The sequence below is a fragment of the Eubalaena glacialis genome, chromosome 14 (genome assembly GCF_028564815.1).
Source record: "Eubalaena glacialis isolate mEubGla1 chromosome 14, mEubGla1.1.hap2.+ XY, whole genome shotgun sequence".
Taxonomy (NCBI): domain Eukaryota; kingdom Metazoa; phylum Chordata; class Mammalia; order Artiodactyla; family Balaenidae; genus Eubalaena; species Eubalaena glacialis.
Window position 1 is genome coordinate 47,263,505 of NC_083729.1, and position 18,450 is coordinate 47,281,954.

General features: G+C 39.1%; 3 protein-coding genes across 8 annotated transcripts in view; 1 reads left to right on the top strand and 2 right to left on the bottom strand.

The window, feature by feature from the left end:
• The window catches only part of CLHC1 (clathrin heavy chain linker domain containing 1), a 36,466-nt gene extending 22,460 nt beyond the window's left edge, over positions 1-14,006 (bottom strand). The window contains exons 1-4 of the mRNA XM_061211117.1: positions 13,926-14,006; positions 8,477-8,730; positions 4,360-4,547; positions 1,463-1,593 (exon numbers count right to left, since the gene is read on the bottom strand). Coding sequence (XP_061067100.1) covers positions 1,463-1,593; positions 4,360-4,547; positions 8,477-8,653 — 496 coding nt within the window. The 5' untranslated portion in view covers positions 8,654-8,730; positions 13,926-14,006. The remainder of the gene's footprint in view (positions 1-1,462; positions 1,594-4,359; positions 4,548-8,476; positions 8,731-13,925) is intronic.
• A 215-nt stretch (positions 14,007-14,221) lies between these two features.
• Positions 14,222-16,983, top strand: RPS27A (ribosomal protein S27a). Of its 2 annotated transcripts, XM_061168732.1 has the most exons (6): positions 14,374-14,399; positions 14,497-14,561; positions 15,039-15,093; positions 15,501-15,586; positions 16,276-16,407; positions 16,794-16,983. In XM_061168732.1, exons 2-6 carry the CDS (start codon positions 14,514-14,516, stop codon positions 16,941-16,943), a joined length of 471 nt encoding a protein of 156 aa, XP_061024715.1. In that variant the 5' UTR covers positions 14,374-14,399; positions 14,497-14,513; the 3' UTR covers positions 16,944-16,983. The 2 variants fall into 2 exon arrangements, with proteins under 2 accessions (XP_061024714.1, XP_061024715.1); XM_061168731.1 differs by lacking the exon at positions 15,039-15,093 and having other exon boundaries at positions 14,222-14,399.
• A 984-nt stretch (positions 16,984-17,967) lies between these two features.
• Positions 17,968-18,450, bottom strand: part of MTIF2 (mitochondrial translational initiation factor 2) — a 42,234-nt gene continuing 41,751 nt past the window's right edge. For 4 of the 5 annotated variants that reach the window (XM_061210738.1, XM_061210736.1, XM_061210739.1 and 1 more), the window contains one exon: positions 17,968-18,174. In XM_061210738.1, the coding sequence (XP_061066721.1) occupies positions 18,002-18,174 (173 nt within the window). In that variant the 3' untranslated portion in view covers positions 17,968-18,001. The remainder of the gene's footprint in view (positions 18,175-18,450) is intronic. The other variant, XM_061210741.1, reaches the window with a different exon arrangement.

Sequence of the window (18,450 nt, forward strand, 5' to 3'; positions counted from 1 at the left end):
TGAAGATTATTGAACATAAACAGAATTAGCATACATTTCTAAATGGCTGGTAGTTTTAAACAAATCATCAATGAAGACTTAGTGAAGACTGATTGTCCAAACCTTAGCATTTTAAGAAAAAAAATTTAATGACCGCATCACCACATCTTGCAAACCCTTAAATATCAATCTTATTCAGTAACACCAAGAACTTCTGCCTAATAATTCAGGATTCCTGTTCAATGATTTTTTCCTAACCAAACGTTCCATTAGTCTACTACAACTAACCCCAGGGTAATCTGTTTATTCTCTCCAATGCAAAGTTTATAAATGCCTGCCAAATCTTCAGTCCTTTCTCCCTCGTTCATTGTCCCCTCTATTCATTATTCATAACTGCCCCCCACATACACACACACTTCAAATGACTTTCATTCTCATTCAGACCAATTGTTGCCTTTAAAGGCACACCTCAAAATTCTCTTCAAGAAACCCCCCTGGATTAACCCTAATCAATTTCAATCATTCCCTTACACCCTGAATCCCTTCAGCATTTAATCAATTTGTCAGCTATTTTGTACTTATTCATATGTATCTTATTTGTAGTCTGCTAGTCATAATTTTATACTTGAAAGTGAATCTAGTCCCTGCTTCAACCAATCATAGGATGATCATTCAACCTCAGTTAAAATCCTCTGGTGTGGGGTAGCTCATTATCTCAAGACATAGCTTCTTCCATTGAAACCAAATCTGACTTCCTAAAATTTCCACTTATTGATTCTGCCTCTAGATAAACACTAGTTAGAATTTTGAAAAGTTTTGAATACAGTTATCTATTCTCAAAGTCTTTCTTTACTCCAGGATGTATATTTGCAATTCCTCTATCCATTCATCATACAAATCTCTCAATATTCTGGAGGAATTTCAGGATATACTCCAATTTCTTAAAATGTGGCTTGGCTGAAAATGAGGAACCAGTGAACGCTGACATCAATGTGAATCAACAATATTCACCAGAACTTAACGTACCACAGTTTTTTCACATATTCCATGGGTTCTCAAACTTTATAAAATGCATCAGAATAACCTGGAGAACTTGTTAAAACACTGACTGCTGGGCTCCACCACCCGACCCCGACTCCCATCCCTGGAATTTCTGACAGAGTAAATCTGCAGCGGAACCAAAAAATTTGCATTTCTAACAAGTTCCCAGGTAATGCTGATGTTGATGAAGGAACCACACTTTAAGAGCCACTGTACTATAATTTATATAATCCAGCCGGACTGGAACTCTTTTAATCGTTTAGGGTTGTTTACGTTTTCTCATTCCCTTGTATGTACCTAGAGGCCAGACTAAAGCTGTTTGTAAAGTCTGGCTAAATCCCGGTATACTTGGAAGATATATACATGGTAACACATATATATTAATTTGTGTAACTGGAAACAGTTGGAATTTCTCTCAAATATTTTAAACAAAATACTGTACCTGGAATAGGTTTTGAAGGATCTTTGCAGAAAATACAATATTGTTCTTTTGTGTCATACTCTGCCCTAAGTTGTTTCATTTCATCTATTTGCAATTGAATCTTTGAGGAATTATTTTCAATAAGCCTCATCCTGAAAAACAGAAAGGTTTTTTTATGTTTCTTTCAATGAATTATTTAATCATACAATTCAAAGTAAAACAGGTTAAATTATTACTTTAATTTGGCTAATTATCATTTTGTACCATTATGAACATAGACGGAAGTTTACAGAAAAATGCCTAGGAAGTTAACTAACCTCACAAGTGAGGAACAATTTTCTTTCAAAGTATCAGTAAAATCTTATACTGCCTATGATTCGTAACCTTATTGGAAATTTTAAGTGTTAAACATAATAATCTGGCCACAAAGTACTATGTCTATTCCCTTTAGTTGAAAATTACCGTTGCAATTTAAAAATTATTTTTGTTAAGTAATCGTATTAGTTTTCTGTGGCTGCTATAACAAATTATCACAAACTTGGTGGCTTAAAACAGCAGAAATCCGTTCTTTCACAGTTCTGGAGGCCAGAAGTCCAGTATTAGTATCAGTGGGCCAAAATTTGTGTTTTTAGGATTGTGCTTCCTCTAGAAGTTCTAGGGGAGCATCCATTCCTTGCCTCCTCCAGCTTCCGAGGGCTGCCGGCCTTCTGTGGCTGCATCACTTCAATCTCTGCCCCCGAGGTCGTGATGCTTTCTCTCCTTGTGTCTGTGTCAATGCTCCCTCTACCTCTCTGTATAAGGACACTTGTGATGGTATTTCAGACCCACCTGGATAATCCAAGATAATCTCCCTAGCTCAAGATCCTTAATGTAATCATATCTGCAAAGACCCTTTTTCCAAATAAAGTAACATTTCCAGGATTAGGACCTATTTCTTTGGGGACCATTATTCAGCCTACTCTATTAATTTTGATTCTAGAGCTAGAGGAATGATAGCATTTTGAGATAAAACTGAGTTCATCCAGAAATGGAGGTTTTAAAGACCAAGAAGTAAATAAAAACTTCTTTTAAGCATTATTTGAAATTTACTTCCTAGTTTATCACTAATATTTTGGCCCAGGGAGGAAATAATAGATTAAAATCAGTTAGCTACATAAATGTTACAGGATTTTTGGTAAATTAAAAACAAGTTTGTCAGTAGATAACCACTACCCAAGTCTGATTACTATACAGAGTTCTTGGTAACTACAGATGGCTCAGAGTAGTAGCTTGCAGTATTTATGAAAGAGGGACTGTGGAAATAAAATATCCTTGGCTTTCATCCAAATAGTTATGCTTTAGGAAGAAAGATGTGTTAAAAGTAAACAGACTTTCAAAAAAATTGAAAGCAGGGACTCAAACAGATACTTGTACACGAATGTTCATGGTGGCACAAGTCACAATAGCCAAAGGTGGAAAAAACTCAAGTACCCATCAACTGATAAGTAGATGAAATATGGTACATACATACAACGGAATATTATTCAGCCATAAAAAGGAATTAAGCTCCAATACATGCTACAACATGGATGAGAAGGTATCCAGTCCTTGCTCCTATCCACAGCTAGTTTTATGATCTCTTTATCTTTGACAATTTCACTACAGTAAATCTAGTTGAGTATTTCTTATTACTTACAATGGGATTCTTTGGTCTTCCAGAATCTGTGAATTGATATCTTTCACCAGTTTTAGAAAATTCTCAGCCATGTTCTCTTCAAATATTGTCTCTGTCCCATATTCTCTTCTCTTTGAGTTGTGATTAGACATAATAATATAACTTTCTCACTCTGTCCTCCATGTTTTTTTTTAATAATAGCTTTATGGAAATATAGTTCGTATACCTTAAAATTCACCCTTGTAAAGTATACAATTCAGTGAATTTTAGCATATTCAAAGAGTTGTGCAAATACTACCATTTCTAGTTCCAGAACATTTCATCACCCCCAAAATAAGCCCTGGATCTGTTAGCAGTCTGCTAAGCAGAAAGCAATTTTCCATGCAGTCCTCAAAGGTGGAGCAGTTTACCTCTTGTTCACTCTTCAAGGGTGTAGCCCGTTATCGTCCCAGCTTTATATGGGGAGGATTTCCCAGTAGACTACACCCCTTGGGCAGATAGATCCTGGGCTCTGTCTTTTGTACCCCTGTGCCACAGACTAAAAACTAAAGCTTATGGTCACTAGTTTTAATAAATGCTTTCAGGGTCAAAGAAGCTTTAGTGCTTCTCTATCTTTTGTCTTCTGTTATGATTTTGCCCTAATATTTCTGTCACTACCCTGTCAGCTTCCTGTTACTTTGGGAAAAAGATTTTTTTACCATCTTATGTAGCATATTGCCCCAATAGGAAGATCTATCCCAACATCTAGCAAGCCACATTACCAGAAGTGGAGGTCAAATTTTACATAATTTTCCAGGTTGACTTGAAATTATCTATAAGAATAATTTACCCATCAATTACCAAATGGAACACTGAAAATCTGAGACTACTTAACAAGAGTGAGCATTTTATCCTCTCCCAGTAGGTTATTTACCTTTGTGCATCAGAGCATTAAGTGCTCTATTTCAGATGGTAATCATGAAATTGTACTATTAAACCTTGCATGCAAGAAATCACCTGGAGCAATTATCTGTAGCCCTCATTTTATGATACTACAATGTGCCTCCAATTATCCTAAGAGATATTATAAAATTCTCAAACAGAATTAGTATTATTTTTCAAGTAAAAATATAGTAATTTCAATAGGAAGGGTAACATAAAAACATGGCTTTAAAATAAAATTGAAATTGAAAAAGACTAAGAACCACTGGTTATAGTTACAATGGCTAGTTAATATAACCAAGTAACAATTATCACCTTTTGGGCTACTTACTAATATACTTACTTTGCTTGAAGTTGAGTTATTCTTTTCCTATGATATACCAATGCTGTGGGCTCTCCTGCCAAAACTTTAAGTTTTCCATGAAGATAAAATGCAGTTCTTCGGCTTTTCTTTATTGTCTCAATAAAGGCATCGTATTCTTTTTTGATTGAAGTAAGAATGGATTTGTATGCAGTGACATACTCTATTACCTAAAATATGATTTTTCTAGAAGACTATGGATCAAAAGACTTGCAAATATAGATTATAGTTTTTTTTTTTAATGAAACATGATGGGCAATTAGAAATCTAAAATTTTATAAATTTGAGCTTGCATTCATATGCAAATACCACTGACTATTAAAGACAGTTAATTGTTACTGAATATATGCTCTTTGTGAATCATTACAATTCTGTGAGCTTAAATATGAGAGAGAAAAAAAAAAACACATGTTTTTTGCTCTACTAGGAATTAACACATACATTATATGAGGTCAGATAAAACCAATATCAGATCTAATTATCCCAATTCTGGATCTCTTAAATACTATTACATATCGTCCCTCATTACCTACAAGTCTAGTCTCTGACTTCATTCAGATCTTAAAATCCTGGACTCCTTTCACTTCCCTGCTTTTCTAACCCATCTGCTCCTACTAGCTGATCAATACTCTCAATTACCAAACTGCATTTCTAATCCCAAGATGTCAAGTGCAACTGGAGAAAACCCTTCATACCTTACATTCATGGTTTACAATGGTGTTTAAGTACATAATATCTCTGGAACGATAATGGAAAAGAATAGAAACCTACAGAGAAGGAAAGGAAAACAGAAACCTACAGAGAAGGAAACCTACATAATATCTCTGGATCGATAATAGAAGAAATAGAAACCTACAGAGAAGGAAAGGGAAGTAGGGTCTAAGATGAGACGGACCAGACTTTCCACCATATACTCTTCTTATTGGTTCTTTTACTTTTCTTTTCTTTCTTTCTTTTTTTTTCCTGGTTAATCTTGTGTAGGCATTACCCATACAAAAAAACAATAATAACTAAGGAGCACTTTAAAGAAGTTAAAAAACAAAAAAGTTAAAAATAATTTATGGTTGCCAAATTCTGCTCACAAGGATTTCAGAAGGTGTTGAGGCATATAAAGAATAGATGTGTTCAATCCACAGTTTTCTCTGAAAGATACAATTACGTTTTCTACCCTTACTACATCTCTAGTCTCTGGTGTATCGCACTGTTAGCTAGAAAATACCTACAAAATATTATCCAGGAAGACAACTGGTCTATCAAGAAATGGTATAAGGAGGGGAGTTCCCTGGTGGTCTAGTGGTTAGGATTCGATGCTTTCACTGCCGTGGTCCGGGTTCAATCCCTGGTAGAGGAACTGAGATCCCGCAAGCCATGCGGCCAAAAAAAAAAATGGTATAAGGAGATAATTGATCAATGCCAAGCACCAGGAAAGGATATCTGAATGGGAGATACTGGTCATCTTTTTGACATGACCATACTACCTATCCACCCAAAGGACTGCCACCCAGCAACTTTCAATAAAATACAGTCATTAATCTGTGGTCTTCCAAATTAAATACCCCATGGTTCCTGGCCATCCTCCACTCCACAAGCCTCTATGATGTGCTGCAACAGTTCAAGACAACTCAGATATGTTAATGGATAGAAAACAGACTTGTAGTAACATCATGATCAGCTCCCATATGGGTTTGCTAGAAGAAGTAGATTTCAGAACACCCATAGCAATCTTTAAGAATGCACAGAAAATGCATTAAAGTAAAGGAGGGAAACTTGTATGCCAGAGGTAGAACAGTTTTGCTAGGTCCACAAAATATTTTAAAATTTAGGAAATTTCACCCAAAACCCAAATTTTCAGCTTCTCTTGAAAACTGAAAAACCTACCAACGTGGAACCCCCCATTCCTTAATGGCAGTAATCAGCTGGAGCTTTAGATTGGACTGGTTTTTCATGTTACCACAGTCCCCATGATTCCTTATTCTGTTAAAGCCAGTCCACTTAACTCTTTTATATGACCTTCTTGGCCTCTAGGATTCAAGTTTCAGACTCCGGTATTAAGGTTTCCATTAACCACCCCCTCCCCCCAAAACAGAGCCATCCTTACCAGGTACAGGGATCTGAGGAAGAAGAGGAATGGTATCCATTCCACCTCAGCACCTACACAAGAATATACACTATTTGTACCACACGCTACCAGGATGCAAAAGGCCAGTCACTTTCCGGAGTCCAATTACCTCCATAATTCACCCATATCTGTTGAAGCTCACTCTTCCTAGCTTTGGTTTTCTTTCCTTACTAAGTCCTTGGCTCTCTCTGCAACGTACCCTCAACTCTTGTTACACAGCCTCAGGTCCTCCTTGCTTTGATTTAGGCATGGTTCTCTAGGCCAAATCCTCTATCTTTGATTTTAAACAGAATTTGGTATTTGTTCTCTGGCTCTAAGTACTCAGAGATGCAAGCTGACACTTTCATCTTTTGCCCAACCAGATCCTTCCAAGAGAGAAGGAAGATTAGAGAAGGCAGGCATTAATAGTTTATTAACAATCAAATGTGTTAGAATAACATGAAAATGGAAAGGCAGATTATCTTATTGAGAAGCTAGAATAAAAGTTTCTCTAAGTACCAAATGATTTCTATTTCAGATTCCCCTCTCAGTCCTGAAGAATAGGATACTTCACAATGTACAAATGTACAATTTATAACTGTACAATGTACAAACAGTCCAAATGGAAATCCTGGGGGGTAGGGAGAAAAGGACTAAAGATACAGAAATTATCTTTTATTTAATCCCATGTCTTTTCTCTAAGAATTAAATTTACCAAAGCTCCTCCAAAATGACTTCACTATAACTATACTAATTTAAAGCAGAGAGCTCTTCATGTAAGAAAACTTCTGACAAGTGTTAGCATTTGGACATGCAAAGATAAGTATGTTACAATTATGATAACTTTCCTTTGCTGATTTCACACGAGTCTCAGCATGATTCTTGATATTTATAAAACCTATTCAATACACTACCTTCACTACCTTTAAATATTCACCTAATACATTCCTTAATGACTAAAACACCAAAACAATTTCATTGATCATAACAACTTATAAAATGAAGCTAACCTGCCAGTGTACCAGTTCCAAAAGACAGATTTTCCAGATGACTTAAAAGGAAGAAAAGATTCTTTTTTTCCGCTTTATACTTTTATGGATACGCATCAATTTTCTTAATTCCACTTGTAGGTATACATCACTACTTTGTGTTCACTTTTCCTTAGAGTGAGGCACTATATTTTTATTTAGAGGAGAAATAAGACTCAGTGTGTAATGTTTAAAATTTAAACAAAACACTGAGTTCCTATTTTGCCTATGGCTGTTTTACTCAGAGACCAATAGTTTACAGAAGTCTTCACATAAGTAATTATTTCTTCTAGGTAAGGAGGAAAGAGTGCTGACTTCACTGATTTTACTGTCAGGGCATCTTACGTGGGTAAAAAAAAAAAGTGAGATAAAAAAATGAGGATCGGTGGCCATATTGCAATTGTTTTTAAGGAAAAGCAGGTATTTCTAAAACCCTGAAAAGCAAAATCAAATGTTACATAAAGCCGCAGCATTTTCTGACCTCCATATTTCCAACATTCAGTGCAGTTAAACCCCTTGTTTACCATGCCTATCTAGACCTCTAATCTACAAGGAGTCTCAATTAAATATGCTAGATCAAATCTAAACCAAGATTTTAATTATACCACAAACCAACCCAAAACGACAAAGAACTACCAGGTTCGTGCTTACAGCCCAATTCCTAACAAATCAGATAATGATTTGAGATGGAAGGTCAAAATGATATTAGAGGGCACAGCTAGGTTGTTGTTCAAAAACTGATAGCCTGCACTTAAGCTACAATAACTGAAACACTCATTAACTGTCTAGTAATATAAATCCAGCATTGCATTTTCCCCATTCATCCCTTTCTGACAAATTGGATGAACTTCTCAAAACTGACAAATGGAATGTAGTCAAACAAGCAGTGGTGTTACTAAGGCAGGAATATTAGTTGTCAAGATAGACCATTTCTACTACATAAAAACTCTGTTGTCTTAAAGCATTATGATACCTTATCAAAAACGTTTCGGTATATGATGTAATATTCATCAGCAGGTCCTTCCTCATTACAGCCCACTCTTTCAGTTTCTGTAATTATGTATCTTTGCATTTTTTCCAAAAATTCCTTGTCACTTCTACTAATGATAGGAGGGAGAACTGCATGTTTATTTATTTCTTGGACGGACATATGTCACAGTCTGCACACCTGTTCACCAGAGAAAAGTCTTGACTTGCTTTTGCAACAAAGCCAAAACTTTGATAAGCCTGAAAGAAAAAGACCATCAATTAATCTAAAGCTTAAAATAAATTAAGTAAAATATTGATCTAAATAAAACGTCTATTTGTTTCAAAAAAAAAAAAAGTCTCATGGATCTCTGAAATAAATATTTCAACCTATGAATTAAAAGGTCTGATCATTCTACTACCATGTGCTATACTATACCTCTGGGATAGAATACCAGTCAATAAAGAACTCATTTCTTACTAAACAAGTATATGTATCATATGATTGAATGGTTTCTTTAACTCAACACTTTCTAACAGAAGGTTTATTAGCATTTTCTTTATTTGTTTCATGTGGGAAAACTAGTTTGGAGGCCTCCTGATGAAGCAAACAAGATCAAATATTTCTCTACGCACGTACCTACCTGGCCCAGTCACAGTTATCTAACACACAATAGCTATAAATAATTCATGAATTTATTTTTATGATGAATTTTATTATAATTCTTATCGTTACTATGAACGTACTAACTGAAAAGTAAGAAGTCAGGACTTCTAAAATCTGTACCTCAGTGATGTCAAAGATAACAAACTGTACCTTTCTGAGTGAGGTTTTCAAGCAGCTATATTTCACTGCTCTTTTAGTAAAGAATCATTATCCAACTAGAGTTGGATACAAAAGTTGGTTCCTGAGATCTATTCACATCAACATTAAGCAGAACCCATGATTTGCTTAAAAATGTGTGGCAAGGTAAAACATTTTAACTCCCCTCATTCCCATCACAGAAGTTTATACTCATGGTATAAAATTTGGAAAATATAAACCAAATTTGGAAAATTAATGAAAAACCAAAAATCATCCAGAATCCCACCACCAAAAAATAATGACTACTTAATATGGTGTATTTCCTTCCAATGCTTATAATTATAAAAATTAGGATCACACTCTATACTCAGTTTTGTATCCTATTTTTTTCACTTAATATTAAAAGCAGTTTTCCTTGTTGTTAAATATTACAGTTTTCAAAAACATGACTTCTAATGATTGCATAGTACTTCATGGTATGATACACAATAACTTACTTAACCATTCCCCACCTGTTGGATATTTTCACTATTATAAATAATGCTGTGATGAATAAATGCCTAAATCAATTTTACCGTGTTTTGGCAATATAATTGACACCTAGTTATCTAAAATAACATATATGGCCAATAAATACTGCCCATAAGCCATATATTGGAGGAAGGAGACACCAAAATAATTTCAAAGTTTAAAAGACCTAATTTATCTTATATTGATGAACTGGATAATGAGAAATCAATTTATAAGTGAACATAAAGTAGTTCTAACAAAGCAATAATCCATAAATGGATCAGCAGTTTTCCCAAATAAGAAATCAATTTCTTTATTCATTCATTCAACCAATATTTACTGAGTGTCTATTAAGTGCCAGGCATTGTTTTATAGCTAGAGACTCGGCATTCCCCATTATCCTTCCCCACCCATATGCACTCCAGTGCATAATACAGTTATAAATAAGATAAAGTCCCTGGCTCCTTGGAGCTTACGATCTATTAAGGGAGACAGACTATAAATAATGTAATTTCCGGGAATTCCCTGGTGGTCCAGTGGTTAGGGCTCAGCGCTTTCATTGCCGTGGACCCAGTTCAATCCCAGGTCGGGGAACTAAGATTTTGCAAGCTGAGCAGTGCAGACGAAAAAAAAAAATGTAATTTCAGAGAGTAAAAGATAAAAGTCAAAGGAGGAAGGAATGGGTGTGATCACTGGGGAATGGGTGGTCACATCTGAACACCAGTGGCTTCCTATTACCCTTAGGATAAAATCCAAGTTCCTTTCCTTAGTCTATGAATGCCCTATAGGAACCAGGGACTTTTTCTCTGACCAAATCTAGTCTTTTCATGCCCCTGTCCTCCTCATAACCCCCATCCACTCCTATAAACTTGCTCTCTTACCTGAGGGTCTTGCATAATTCTCTCCCCATCCCTGCATTCCCTTCCCGCATCCTCACCACTCTCCTCCTCCATAAGATACACACAGTACTTCCACTCTCATTTACTTGCCTTTGATTTATTTTTCAGATCTCAGCCTATACAGCTCCAAGAAAGCTGCCCTGGATTCCCTTAAATTTGATCAAGTGCCACTGCTATGTTCTCCCACGTACTGTGCACTTCCTCTATCATGATATTATCACTCAGATTTCTGGTTATATTCTCTATCTCTCTCAGTAGGATCTAAATTTGATAAGATCAGGAACCAAAATGTTCTCATTCCCCATCTTCCTTCCCCACCCATATGCATTCCAGTGCATAATACAGTTTCTAGCAGAGCACATGCACCACCCATCCACCCTCCAAAAAAAAGAAAGTTGATTATTAATCAGTAATCACCGAGCAATAATCTGGTCTGCTCAGAAGACATGACTTGTGCCCTCAAATCAGAACACAGCTAAAGTGATTGTTCCTCAGCATCTACAAAATGCCACTGAGTTACACAGACCAACTCAGATTACCTTGCACTCACTCATTCAAATTAGACACTTAGGGATACAGAGGAAACAAGCCAGAAGGGTTCCAAGACAAGTATTGATTCTAGTTAAATGAACCTCTGCCACAGAGCAGAGAAGGCAGTGTGACCAGTGGGCACAACGGGCTACAAAAGCCCAGAGGGGCACCTCACTAGTCTGTGGGAGAGGGCAGGGAAATATTAGGGAAAACATCTCATGAAACAACATCCAGGACAATGCTTAATCTGTGCTGCATTTATTTATTCAATAAATATTGGGGGAGGGCACCTACTGTGTGTCTGCCGCTATTCTAGGCACTAGAGATATAGTACTAAACAAAACAAAGTCCCTAACTTCCCAGAGGTTACATTCAAGTAATGAGACAGAAGACACACAAGTAAAAAACAGTATAACAGATGGGGGTAAGTTGTATGGGGAAAAATAAAACAAGGAAAGGGGTACAGAGAGTAAGAAAGGTGGGAGGGTGCCATTTTACATAAGGCATTAGGTCAGGAAAGAGAATAGCCCTCACTGATAAGGTGACATTTCAGAAACCTGAAAAAAGCAGGTAATGTAGATTCCTGGGAGGAGAGTGGTTGAGGCAGAGAGAGATGCAAGTCCTAAGGCCTCAAGGCAGGATAGCTTATCTGCCAGCAAGAAGGCCAGGAAGACTAGAAGAGAATGAGAAAAGGAGAGAAGAAAGATGAGGTCAGAGAGGTAGCTGCCAGATCATGTAGAACATAGGGCCTTGAAGGTAGCAGCACTACCAGCCCATGGGGCACCTTTGTGCAGGTTAGAAAAAGATGCTCCTTTCTCTGCGCAGACTCGGCAAGAGGAGCAATGAGCTGAATTGTGGCCTCCAGTCATTCCAGTGTGGGAGTGACAGCCTTGTTTATAGGAACTTAGGCTTAACTCAGAGCGAGATGAAAGCCATTGGAGCTGTGGGCAGAAGAATGACAGCTGACTTCCATTTTCAAAGAATTGCTCTAGCTGCTCTGTGAAGACAAGAGTCAAAGCCACAAGAACTACTGGGAGGCTACTACAATAGTCCAGACAAAAGATAACGGTGGCTTGAATCAGAGTGGCAGCAGAGATGGTGAGAAGTGTTCTGCAGATACATTAAAAGTAAAACCAAGATTTGCTGAGGGAGTCGATGTGGGTATGAGAGAACAGTCAAGGATGACCATAAAGTTTTTGGCCTCAGCGACTGAAAAGATGGAATTGCCATTTATGAGATGGGAATATCAATTTCATAAGATCAGGAGTTTGGGCCTCCCTATTAGACATGTTGAAGTTCAGGTGAGTCTGAGTGAGAAATAAGTTTATAAGTTATATGCATATAAATGACATTTAAAAGTTATGAGACAGAATGGAAAATGATCTGGGAAATGTAAACAAAGCAGAGGTCCAAGGACTGGGCATTGGGGGCACTCCAAAGTTTAGAGGTCTGGTAGATAAGGAGGAAGCAACAAAACAGCCTGGAAAAGAGCATCCAGGGAGATGGAAGAAGAGAGATGGAAGTCAGGTGAAGAAAGTGTTTCAAAGAGAAAAGAAATGATCAACTGTGTCAAATGCCGCTGATAGGTCAAGTAAGATTAAATGACCATTGAATTTAGCAACACGGAGGTGATTAGTAACTACAAGAGCTATTCCACTGGAATGGTGGAGACAAAAGCCTGATAGGAGTGGGTTCAGTCAATGGAAGGAAAAGAATTAGAGACAATGAGTATAGACAACTCTTTCGAGGAGTTTTTTTGTAAAGGTGGAGATTAGCCTGCAGAATATGGTATGAGAGCGTTCCACAGAGAAGAAACGGATTCTTCAGAAGTGCCAAAGCATTAAAGAGCTTGTCAGGAACTTCAATTAGCTCAATGATAAGTGAGCAATGGGTTTGGCAGACTAGGCTGTAAGGAAGGCAGAGGCTGACTATCACACTAAGGAATTTGGATTTTATCTTGAAGGTGAAGTAGCATTAATGACATAATCATTTTTACTTTTTATAATATGTTAGAGGCAAAAGTGAAGGTGGGTTAGAAAAAGACTGGGGACAGAGAAAATTATGGAGCCTGAATTTGGGGATGGAGATGCAGAGAGGAGGGCACAGAGAGATAAAGAGAGAAGACATTAGGAAGGTGCACGCACAGGATTCTGCGGTTGCGCCGCGGCGAAAGGCCAGGGGAAGGGAGTTAACTCGCCCGCCTTGCCAGGACAGCCCCCCACACATACTCCAAAAACTTCCTCTTAGGGCTTTCACCACAACTCCCAACTCCAAACTTGTAAATTCTACAATAAATAAACCTTTCCGCGGGTTTCCTTCCCATGTGGCCTCATTTGAAAATTTGAAAACTCCTGAGATTTTCAACATATTAAACCGTTTCACACTGCGTAGTGACATATAAGACAGAACCTTCCTTAAACTAGGAGAACTTCCGGGGTTGAAGGCGGGGAGGGGCTACAGGGCGAGACAAGGACGGACAAGAGGTTTTGAGGATACCACCTATTTTTCAGTTTGCCTGGAGTTGGCCACAGGTGTGCCCTTCCCTTGAAGGCCCAGGGGATCATCCGCCCCTCACCGCCTCAGTAAGTGGGTGATGACACTTTCGGTCCCCCACTCTTCCCCAGCCTCTTAACCTTCCCTCCTAGTCACTTCCGACCCGTTTCCACCTTCCCCGAAACCATTACTGCGCTTCACCCTTGCTCCCTCCTCACCTTAACCCCTTCCTCCAAACCCCGACGCCAGAGCTACGCGATAGTAACTAGGGAGCCCGGGGCTGTGGAACTGCATCTTGGGACGAGTAGTCCTAGAGAAAAGAAAGCAGCGGAAAACTACAATTCCCAGAAGACACTTCCATTTTCTCCGTTTTCCTCATGAGGCCCCCTCAACCCCACCCCCTTTTAAAGACCCTCTTAGCCACGTCAACTACGGTGGAAAATTCTTTTAAAGACATTTTTAAGTTGCTTAAGTCTGCTATTTCAAGAGCGTTCTGAAAGCTAAAGTGAGAAATAAGCCAGGCTACCGGGAGGACAAATGAGATCACGAGCTGGTCTGGCACGTGGCTGGACAGCCGCTGCGACAGCGCTCAGGCATTTGGCGTGGCCGCCTAGGAGGCGGGGCCTCCGTGGCGGCCCCGGGAAAGCCCGTGGGCCGGCGCGACGCCCTTCTTTTCGGATCCGCCATCTGCGGTGAGTATGTGCTCTCGGCCGTTCTCCGGCCCGCGGTCTGCCATCGCGCCTCCTCTGTCCCCAACCTCACCGGTTTTCTCCTTTTCCTCACTCTCAGGTGGCACCGCTGCCAATATGCAGATTTTCGTGAAGACCCTGACGGGGAAGACCATCACTCTCGAGGTACGGGCCAGGCGGTGGGAGAAGCCGCGGCCTGAAGGAGGGGGGATCTGAGGCGGGTTTCGGCACGCGCGCTGCTTTCCGCCTTACAATACGTTTCCGAGCCTGGGTTCTAAAACTTGGCCGTAAAGGCAGGGTTGTTTTGCTGAGCTGGGGAATAGGGCAGGTTTCCGATGCCTAAAGTCCGAGTCTGTCGCCTCTGGTGGTTCCCGCCAGGTAGCCGCTGCCGGGGTCGCGAGGTGGGAGGGTGGCGCTCCCCGCAGGTGGGCGCGAGCACGTGTGGCCCGGCCGCCGCCGCCCGGGGCTGGGAGAGGGAGCGTGCGCGCCGGGGAACCTGTCTCCAGCTGCGTGAGCCAGCGGCTCTACTAGGTAGGCTTCAGCCCCCACCGGCTCGGCTCCCGGATGACCTTCCAACTGAATGGAGCGATTACTCTAGTTCCTGATTGTGTTACCTATACGTTTGCGCTTCAAAACTCCTAGGTCGAACCCTCGGATACAATAGAAAATGTAAAGGCCAAGATCCAGGACAAGGAAGGCAAGTTAATATTTTCTGATTCAGAAAAACTAACCTGCAGAGGCTCTGTCAGGCGCTAGACATACCTGCTGTTTGTGGGGTGGGAAGAGGTCAGATTGACAAAAATGCTTTTGGAATAACACAGTAGACAGACGTTTATCGGCGTGGAGCCAAGCTGTAGTACCTTTCACGTGTGTGATTTTGGACGTGCTAGTTAATTTACACATGTATACTCATCTGTAAAGTGGTTAATATGTATTAGGATTAAATGAGATAAACCGTTTAAACGTTTACAGTTATACTTTCCCTGTAGTAAGAACTCACTGATGGATGTTAGTACCATTTATTTGATTCAGGATTATAAATCTTGAGCAGATATGCTTGTTTTGCAGTCACTTAATTTGTTTGTTCAACTTGTTTCCCATTAGGAATTCCTCCTGACCAGCAAAGACTGATCTTTGCTGGCAAGCAACTGGAAGATGGACGTACTTTGTCTGACTACAACATTCAAAAGGTCTGTTTGGAGGAAAGCAGCCCTTTACGTATTATTTATTTATTTTTGTCTGTGTTGGGTCTTCGTTGCTGCACGCGGGCTTTCTCTAGTTGCGGGGAGCGGGGGCTACTCTTCATTGCGGTGCGCGGGCTTCTCACTACGGCGGCTTCTCTTGTTGCGGAGCACAGGCTCTAGGCGTGCGGGCTTCAGTAGTTTTGGCCACGGGCTTAGTTGCTCCGGGGCGTGTGGGATCGTCCTGGACCAGGGCTTGAACCCGTGTCCCCTGCCTGCATTGGCAGGCAGATTCTTAACCACTGCGCCACCAGGGAAGTCCCTTAAGTATGAATATTTGTATCTTAATTTGGAAGTTTTGACTAATACTCAAAAAGTGGGGAGAATAGCGTTAGATTAGCAGTAGATTCCCAGATGACTTCTACACCAACATTTGAGAAGTGCTGCTATAGTCTTCTACATTTTGGATTTTGCGTATTGCATCCCATGGTGTAATTTAATGTGTTCTTTAATCTCTCTATGAACCAAGAGTTTATATAGGAATCAGATACCTCTTTTTTTCTAAGACTCCCCCATCTGTGGGTGTACTTCCTGTCATCCAGTTAGAATGTGCATGATGCTGGTTGTCCATTCTCCACGGAGCACTAGCATTAATGTAACCATGTTTAAAGGCTGTTCTGTTCTCTGTTCAATAACAGGAGTCCACTCTTCATCTTGTGTTGAGACTTCGTGGTGGTGCTAAGAAAAGGAAGAAGAAGTCTTACACCACTCCCAAGAAGAACAAGCATAAGAGAAAGAAGGTTAAGTTGGCTGTCCTGAAATACTATAAGGTGAGCCAAATTATTAAAAATAATAATTTATCTCTGGTTTCAAACTCTTTAATATAAAAGTTTGGGGTTTTTTTCCTGTTTGGTATTTGAATAAGCTCTATATAATGGGGTTTACCTCTAGCTATTCTATTCCAAACTAAGTTTCTGATTTTGAAGTCAGATCTGGGTTCAGGTCTTAACTCTGTCCATGTCTTGCAAGGCTGGGCTTTAAAAAGTCTGAACTTTTTTGTTGTAGTAATTATTGGTGAGAATTTGGGGTGCTTCGGTTTGTAAGTACTAAGAAATATCACTGTTGTGTGATTAAAAGGTTAAATATTTTGAGTCATTTAAGCTAGACTTCACAGTATGTTGTAAGATTATCTTAACAGCAAGTTTATGCTTTTTAGGTGGATGAGAATGGCAAAATCAGTCGCCTTCGTCGGGAGTGCCCTTCCGATGAATGTGGTGCTGGAGTTTTTATGGCCAGCCACTTTGACAGACATTATTGTGGCAAATGTTGTCTGACCTATTGTTTCAACAAACCGGAAGACAAGTGATTGTATATTCGTTAATAAAAGACATGAACTAACGTTTAAATGTTGAGTTGTATTCCAGTGATTTTAAAAGTGGGTTTTAAGCATCAAATTAATCGAACTATTTTCTTAGGTAACCTGTACTTGGCAGAATTATGTTGTATTTGATACCAGCTGTCTAGATACAGGCCAGTTTCTTTGTACCTCAGCAGTATTGACATTTTTGACTGATAATTCTTGGTTGTAGGGACTTTCCTGTGTATCATAGGCTGATGAACAGCATCCCTGGTCTGTACCCACTCGCTGCCAGTAAGCACACCACCCCTCCCCACAACCAATAGTATCGAGACATTGCCAAATGACCCCGGGGGTGGGGAGGAACCTCCCCCACCCACAGATTGAGAAACATTGGTTTGTGTGAATTGGTATTATAACCTTGCCTAAAAAGAAGCTACAATGTATTGACACTTGTTTCCTACAAAGGAAGTTTAAAGGGCAGAGCTGTCTTAAGTTACCAGTTAAAAAATTCATCTGCATATGGCTGATTCACTTTGTTGTACAATAGAAACTAACACAGTATTGTGAAGCAATTACACTCCAATAAAGATCTATTAAAAAAAAATTCACCCAAAGTCCTTTAATGTTGAGTGTGAACTCCTCTTTGGAATTTAAGTTCTGAGGCTTGCTCATTGGTACTGTTGACACTGAAAAATAATGGTTTTACAGTATTTGATTGGTACCATATATTTTATCTATGGAGCATAGTTCAGGGAAGCCTGCTTCTTGATATCAATGAACTAAAGTAAGCACTTGAAGTTTATTAAACTGATGATTAGATTCACTAATATACCAATAATTAACAATTCCCTTTAGCCATATTCTTTCCCTACTCCAGGATTTCTAGTTGGACGCGTCCTTAAATAAGGTTTCCTAATTCTGTAGCGTTTTGACAGTTACACCTGTTAATGCTTGGTAGAACTTTCTGACCAGTAGTGAGTGGTGAATTATTACCTTTAGTAAGACAAAACTAGTTGCTCTGTAATAAAGCAAAACATTTAATCATTTACATCTTTAACATAATTTTAAAATCCTGGATCCCAAGAAGTCTTGGCTAGAACTTCTTTTTCTTCATAACAGACAATATCATCTCCCACTTTAAATTCTATCTTTTCTTCATCCAAACTAAGACCACAATCCATTCCAGTTTTGATGACTGAAATATCATCTTTATGGTGTTTCAGTGAGATTAATGAGCCTTAAAAAAAAAAGAAAAAAGCTTATGGTTCATATAACTCAACAAATAAGTACCCAACTAGTGCAGCTGTAGTCTGGTGTTAAAAGGAAAATTACACTGAAATACAGTCCTGTCATGTTAAAAGATGGGACAAAATACCAGGGAAACCAAAGAAAAATGAAGTTTGCCATAAACATGTGATTTGTAGTGAAAAGTACTGTCTCCCTTTTCAAAGGTTAACACTTTACAGGGGATGGGGGTTATACTCGGGACTTGAAGAATGAGTTACACCAGGAT